This window comes from Chenopodium quinoa, unplaced genomic scaffold, assembly GCF_001683475.1.
Source record: "Chenopodium quinoa cultivar QQ74 unplaced genomic scaffold, ASM168347v1, whole genome shotgun sequence".
In the NCBI taxonomy this organism is placed as follows: domain Eukaryota; kingdom Viridiplantae; phylum Streptophyta; class Magnoliopsida; order Caryophyllales; family Amaranthaceae; genus Chenopodium; species Chenopodium quinoa.
This window is the reverse complement of record NW_018742484.1, coordinates 1,896,215-1,904,080: the sequence shown is the minus strand read 5'-3', so window position 1 is coordinate 1,904,080 and position 7,866 is coordinate 1,896,215. Positions and strand designations below refer to the sequence as shown.

At 45.2% G+C, this 7,866-nt stretch overlaps 1 protein-coding gene across 1 annotated transcript; it reads right to left on the bottom strand.

Annotated features, from left to right (window-relative positions):
- Positions 1-760: 760 nt before the first annotated feature.
- Positions 761-1,138, bottom strand: LOC110719741 (putative lipid-binding protein AIR1B). The gene has a single exon (XM_021898731.1). It carries the CDS (start codon positions 1,136-1,138, stop codon positions 761-763), a length of 378 nt encoding a protein of 125 aa, XP_021754423.1.
- Between the last annotated feature and the right edge of the window lie 6,728 nt (positions 1,139-7,866).

Genomic DNA, 7,866 nt, shown 5'->3' with positions numbered 1-7,866 from the left:
TGACAAGAGCAAAAGAACAAACAAAAACTAAAAACTATAGCAGATTAGAACAATTTATCCGGCAAAACTTAGCAATATCATCAGCCTGTTGTACCTGGTCTCTCTAGACCTTTAAAATCGTGCATCTTTGAAACGTAGCCCCCACTCCCCTGATTTCCTTCAGCAACCAAGCAATCGAAATGTCCTTGCTCAATAATTTTGAGGTGCAGTAGTCGGTAATCTTTAATTAGTTAATTAAAAACTCATGACTTCTTCATTCTAAATTGTTTAGATGACTCATGTATACTTCTGTGATAATCAAGTGTAAATTAGTATACATGTTTAGGCTATATTTAATTAATTAAGTCAATAACATCACAGCTAAGGTCGAAATGTTGAATTTAAAACTAATGTTAAGTGGTGGTGAAGTCTTTTTTTTTTAAAAGTGTGTTATTTTTTGGCAGTAAAATGAAATAATTCTAAAGACAACACATCAAACATTCAAGATTTTTCATTCTTTCATACTCCAACAACAACGAACGACATTGAGATGATCCTCAAATGGAACAAATCAATTACGTCAAGTACATATTATACTAATAGCTAGATAATAATGACGAGTACATACATAAAATGATATGATCATCCTTAGATACTCAAACTCTAAACTAGCTACTTTATTCTTAACTCTTAAATGAAACGACTAAGTTATTAGGACATATAATAAGCTAGCTAGAGCAGTTCCCCTAGCTAACTCGTAATTAGCATATCGTATCGATCACTAGACGGGACACTTGTATTGAGTAGGATTGTTAACTCCACAAGCATTAACGATGGCGAGAAGCTCCTGGTTAAGGAGGTCGCTGCCACTAAAGCCACCAAGGACACCACCAAGGACATTAAGGAGATCGCCAAGGGTACTTCCGAGAGGGGTGGTTTTGAGGCTAGTGCAAAGGCAGAGAACAAGATCAGCATCGGCAATTCCGTGAACGAGCTCACAACATGAGGTCCTTGATTGGCTACCTAACGGGACATTCACCAATTCGTTGGCAATGTTAAGACACACATTTAAGTCAGGGCAAGTAGCAGCATTAGCTGACACAAAAGCAAAGATGGCTAGGTTAACCATCATGAAAGCAACGGCGGATTTGGAGGCCATTTTTGTTTCTTTCTTGAGTTTGGGGGGTTAAATTAATTAGCTAGGGTTTTGATTGAAGAAAGGATGTGAATGTGTTTGTAGGTTTTTGGATGTGATTGAAGAGCTGCATGTCATGGCTTTTTATAGACTGCATGGAAGGGTATTTTGGTAATTTGGTTCTGCGCATAATTTGTTTTATTAATGCATGCAATTATTATTATCAAATACAATTTTCTTTAAAATATTACAAATTGTACTGTAAGTACTTTCCAATTCAATGTACCTTGCAAGTTGAGCAACCTGGCTTTAGCTTTTTTCAATTTGCTGATCAAGAAAAAAAAAAACAAGTACTTTTGTGGTAAACCGAAATCTAAGTTAAGTTATTATCGATCTTAAGATATAATTACAAGTTGTGTTTGCATAGGTTGTTGGGCATTGGGTGGTATCTGTTGGAAGCCTGGTGGTGGTTGGTTGTAGGTATTGGGTTGAGGTGGTGGTGGAGGGTTTTGTTGCGCTTGGGAGTTTTTGTAGGAAAAGTTGGGATGGTGTTTCCATCCTTCATTGTAGGTGTTGGAATAAGGTTCATAAGGCCTCTTTGGGTTAGAGGAGTAGAAAGCATTGGCTTGCTCGATTGACATTTCTTCCGCATTCTGCAAATCTGTGGGCAATCTGGAGCAACATGACCCTGCACATGACATAACTGAGACAACTCTTGTGGGGTGTTAGAAGTTCCTGCTTGGAACTTATCAAACCTGCTTGTTAGTGCATGCACAGAACTAGTTAGTGATTAGGGGATTTTTATCCACCAATCACCGTCTGACAAGTGGACCAACCAGGTTCCGCCACGTGTCCTTCACGTAGGCCAATAGGAGCCTGCCACGTGTCAATCACAGATACGTCCTCTACGGACCAATCGAGGCACGCCACGTGTCCACCCATGCCAAATGGGAAAACCGGCCAACAAGGCCCAATCCTGTCTAGAGGCCCGGTCAGCCCTAGGTTTACCCTAAACCTAGAGAGTGGCACGCTTCTCAAGACTATAAATACTTAATTAATCCTCATTAAAAGGGATCAAGCAATTAATCTCACCTGAAGAACAGAGAAGAACAGAAACATTACGGAACACTAATAACCGGCTAATCTCGCTAACAAAGCAGATTACCAACATTAAACACTCTCACCTAGAGAGGTCTTATTACTTTAATTTCCGTATTAATTACTCCTTAATCAGGTACTAACTTGACCGTTGGAGGCGGAGCTCTCAGGAGTCTCCGTTATTTTGCAGGTACAGGCGTCCGGTTCCAGTCTCGGAATTGTAACTCTCCCGCAGGACATCAGAAAACCCCGAAACATTTGGCGTCGTCTGTGGGGAGAGTACTTCAGAGATGGCATCCAAGTCTGTACCGACTCCTGAAGAGAGGCGTCCCCTAAACGACCCTCAAGTTTTCAAGTTTTCAGAGATGGCATCCAAGTCATAGTCGGCTTCTACTTCAAATTTTCAAGACAGTTTGCGAAATGCCTCGATGAGGCATACTCAGTCGTACCATGAGAGTCAGTCAGGCGGCACCTCCCGTCAGTCCGGCTTTCATAGTGCCCAGGCGGTACCAAACTTACCATGTGTGCCGCAACAATAGTATTTTATGCAGCCACCTCCATTTGGTGGACCTGCAGCAAAAAACGTCCAACCTATGGACTGGCAGCTACGGTTGCTTAGACTTGGTGAACAGCCGTCGGCCTTCTCCAAGGAAATTACTGAAGCCGCTCAGCCGGCCAAAGTAAAAAATGTACTAGTAGGCGCCTATGACGGCACTACTAACCCAGAAGACCATCTGATGGCATTCACCAACCTGATGTACCTTCAAGGGTTGGATGATCCCACTTGGTGCAAGTGTTTCCCAGCGACTCTCAAGGGAATCGCACAGCAATGGTTCGGCAACCTGCCGACTGGTTGTGTAAACAGCTTCAGGACGCTTGCTTACTTATTTGCCTCCAACTTCGCCATGAACATCCCTGCGAAGAAAACGACCCTTGATTTGGGAACAATTCAGCAGGGCGAGAAGGAGGGGCTTCGTTCTTACATCAGGCGGTTCAACCTGATGAGAATACAGATTCAAGGGTTACCGGATGAGGTAGCTTATACTGACTTTTTTAGAGGTCTCAAAGACGGGTCTACCTTCAAATTTGATTTAGTTCGAAAAAGGGTGGCGACTCTTCAAGAGGCCTTGATTGAAGCAGAAGCCTATATACAGGCGACTGATCTGTGTACAATAAAACAGTCGGATGGGAAGAGGTTCGACAAAAGAGAAGGACGACAGAAACAGTCGTCTAACAAAGATGAGAAAAGAAAAGAGGTCTGGGCGGCTGATTCCTCTAAACAGCCGGCCCAGAAAAAGAAAAAAGAATTCAAACCATACTCCCCAAAGTATGTGTTTAACAAGGATAACCAGTTTATCCTAAAAGAAATAAAGGGACGGTCCCCATGAAGGGTTCTGCAAACAACCGGAACCAAGATAAAATCTGTGCTTATCATGATGATGTTGGTCATCACACCAATGACTGCATCAGTCTCATGCGGTACCTAGACCGCTTGGCTGAGCAAGGTGATCTTGACACTTATGTCAAGAAATCTACGGGGAACACTTCCTCAAAAAAGCAGTCGGCCAAAAAGAATCAACAGGCCGACAGTTCCGATACAGATGATGCAGTCGTCTACACCATTGCAGGCGGCTTCTCAGGAGGCGGCCCCACTATTAGGGGCAACAAAGATAATATAAGGCGGTTAGATGTAAATTCCGTTCACCAAGAACGGCCGTCCAAATATACATTTCCTGAGATTGTCATCACTGAAGAGGATCTAGGAGGGGTAAGGGGGCCGCATGACGACCCTCTCGTTATTGAATGTAAAGTGGCCAACCAGAGAGTTGGCCGAATCCTCGTAGATACCGGGAGCTCCTCAGATCTCATCAGCAGCAAATGTCTGTCAAAACTGAAATATCAGACGGACTGCATACATCCGGCCTCCCACCCTTTAATAGGGTTTGGAGGAGGAGTCGTCCACCCACTGGGACGAGTAGATTTACCCATTCGCCTGGGCGAAAAAGGGGAAGGACGACACATGGTAGTCCGGTTCCTAGTAGTAGAGGAACTCTCGGCCTACAACATGATTCTGGGTCGACCAACCCTGAATAATTCCAAGGCTGTTATAATCCCGTCTCTTATGCTGCTCAAGTTTGAGAGGGATAATGGAACAGTCGGCTCCCTAAGGGGAGATCAGAGGATGGCCCGAGAGTGCTATCTCTCGGATGTCAAGCCCACTGTTATGGCCACTGGGTCAGGTGGAGAAAAAACAGACCTTGACAATGTCAAGGAGATTGCGCCTGTTCAAGAAACAGGCGACAAAAAGAGAAAGGCGTCCCAGACAGAGTCCGCAAGAAAAGCAAGAAAATAGCAATCATTGGCAAAGGAGCGGCCGGATGAGTTCCGCCCTCAGCCGGCTGGTGAGCATGCGGACCTGATCTTAGACGACTCACGTCCTGACCGAACAGTCAAAGTTGGGACGACTGCTCTGAGAAACCTTGGTGACGACTTTCACAACCTATTGAAAGAATACAAGGACATCTTTGCATTTGAAGTCCATGAAATGCCAGGCATTAGTCCTGATCTGGCAGTACATAAACTCGCTGTGGATCCGAAAAAGAAGCCGGTACAGCAAAAGAAGCGGAACCATGGCGAAGAAAGAAGTCAGGCGGCAGCCGCCGAAGTTAAAAAATTACTTGATGCAGGGTTCATTCGGCAATGTTACTTCCCAGACTGGGTTGCAAATGTGGTACTTGTTAAAAATCCGAATGGCACCTGGCGAATGTGTGTAGACTACACAGACTTAAACAAGGCGTGCCCCAAAGACAGTTACCCTCTGCCTAAAATTGATAACCTGGTCGACTCAACAGCGGGTCATGCCTTGATGAGTTTTATGGACGCCTATTCTGGTTTCCATCAAATTCCCTTATAGAAGAAAGATCAGGAGAAGACGGCCTTCGTCACTGATCAGGGGTTATACTATTACGCGGTCATGCCGTTTGGTCTTAAGAATGGCCCGGCTACCTTCCAACGAATGATAAACACTGTGTTCTTTGATCAGATTGGGAGAAACGTCGAGGCATATATTGATGATATGATTGTCAAGACTAAACTTCAGAAAGATCATCTGACGGACCTCCGAGAAACTTTCGCCACACTCAGGCGGCACCATGTCATGCTCAATCCCAAGAAATGTGTATTTGGAGTTGAGTCTGGGAAATTTCTCGGATTCCTTATCAATCAGAGAGGAATAGAGGCGAACCCTGAGAAGGTGCAGGCGGTCATTGACATGCAGTCGCCTCGTACCATCCGAGAGGTTCAGAAGTTAACAGGTTGTCTGGCGGCCTTGGGGAGATTCCTAAGCCGATCAGGCGACAAATGCCTATACTTTTTCCAGGCAATTAAGAAAAAGGCAAGGTTTGAATGGGGGCCGGATGCTGAGGCCGCCTTCCAGAAATTAAAAGTTCACTTGCATTCCTTGCCGAGGCTGGTCAGCCCTTTGCCCAAAGAGGATCTCTACATGTACCTGGCCGTCTCTGATCATGCGTTAAGCGCTGTGCTCCTTGCTGAAAGGGACGGCTGTCAGCTCCCGGTCTACTTTGTCAGTCACGTACTGAAAAATGCCGAGTTGAGGTATCCCCTAGTGGAGAAATTTGGTCTTGCACTCTTCATGGCTGTTAAAAAATTGAAGCCCTACTTTTTGGCACATGCAGTCGTCGTGTATACCGACCAACCAATCAAGCGGCCCCTTACCATCATGGAGTCGTCAGGACGAATGATCAAATGGGCCATAGAAATACAGAGCCTCGAAGTTACTTTCGAGCCTAGAAAAGCAGTGAAGGGGCAAGCCTTTGCTGACTTTATTGTAGAGATGACTCGTCCTCCTGACTCTTTAGTTCCAGACCAAGTATGGAAGGTATATGTGGACGGAAGCTCTACTTCAAATGGTTGTGGAGCAGGCGTCGTATGTCAATCTCCAGAGGGCGACAGGTTCGAGTATGCTCTACGCTTCAGTTTTCAGGCTTCAAACAATGAGGCAGAATATGAAGCTTTACTAGCCGGGATCCGCATGTGCAAGGCGGCAGGGGCAAGAAAAATAGACGCCTGTTCTGATTCACAATTGACAGTGAGTCAGTACAATGGCGAATACGAAGCAACCCATCCGGCCATGATCAAGTATTTACAGGCGGTCCGACAAGCAGTCGGCTCCCTTGAGGATTTCCATCTAATCCAAGTGCCGAGATCAGAAAACAACCAGGCGGATGCACTGTCAAAATTAGCATCATCCGCCTCCTCCGATACTCCTCGAACTGTTTTTTGGGAAGTAATGGAGAAGAGAAGCATCGAGGAAAACCCTATTGGAATCCTAGACAGAAGCTCAACCTGGATGGATTCAATCAGGGCATATCTGACAAACGGTACACTGCCGGATGATCCTCAACAGGCGGCAGCACTGAAAAAACGAGCCTCCTGTTTTGAAATGATACAGGGAGAACTTCACAAGAGGGGGTACCTTCAACCCTTCTTAAAGTGTGTTACTCCTGAAAAGGGACGAGAGATACTAGATGATCTTCACTCTGGTTACTGTGCTTCTCATATAGGTGGTAGGATGCTTGCTCAAAGGGCAAGGCGGCAGGGCTACTTTTGGCCTACTTTGGAAGCAGATGCAATGGAGATGGTGAAAAAATGTGACAAGTGCCAAAGGTTTGGCAAATTAATTCACCGTCCGGCTACTGACCTCACTACCATTCACAGCCCACTACCGTTTGCTAAGTGGGGCATGGACATTCTGGGTCCATATACGCCTGCTACAGGCGGCAGAAGGTATATACTTGTTGCCGTTGACTACTTCACTAAATGGGTAGAGGCGGAGGCTGTAAAGGGAATCAAGACGAAAGATGTAATTTCATTCATTTGGAAAAACGTCATCACTCGGTTCGGGGTTCCCATGTCTATGGTTTTTGATAATGGTCCCCAATTTGAGACACCTGTTCTCAAAAGCTGGTTGGGAGACCAAGGAATTGCACACTACTTTGCATCTGTCGGCCGTCCACAAGCAAACGGCCAGGTAGAAGCCTTTAATAAAATCATCTCAGACGGTCTCAAGAAAAAGATTGAACGAGCAGGCGGCCTATGGGCGGATGAACTACCAGATGTTCTCTGGGCCATTAGGACGACTGAAAAAGGGGCGACTTGAGAAACTCCATTCCTCCTAACTTATGGTGCGGAAGCTGTTCTTCCAATAGAACACTACGAGCCGACTCTTCGAGTAATGCTATATGACGAAGAGGCAAACTGGGAAGCCATGCGCCTGGCATTAGACTCACTTCCTGAAAAGAGGGGCAATGCTGTTTTGCGCCATGATATCTATCGCCTGAGAATGACTAGATCATACAACAAAAAAGTACACAGGCGTCCACTCAAAGTAGGGGACTTTGTACTTAGAAAAATGGAAGCAGTTGGTAGGGCTAATGAGTCTGGCAAACTAACTCCCAACTGGGAAGGACCCTACCGAATCTATGAGGAAGTCAGGGACGGTACCTACCGTCTGGAAACACCAGACGGACAACCGTTGCCTCGAACTTGGAATGTAGATAACCTTAAAAAATATTTCTTCTGAATGATGTAAAGTAAAGAGCTACTTAATAAAGTTTGCACTTACTATTCAATTT

Excerpts from the sequence above, each read along its gene's own strand:
- LOC110719741 (XM_021898731.1), bottom strand. The coding sequence starts at position 1,138 with ATGGCCTCCAAATCCGCCGTTGCTTTCATGATGGTTAACCTAGCCATC.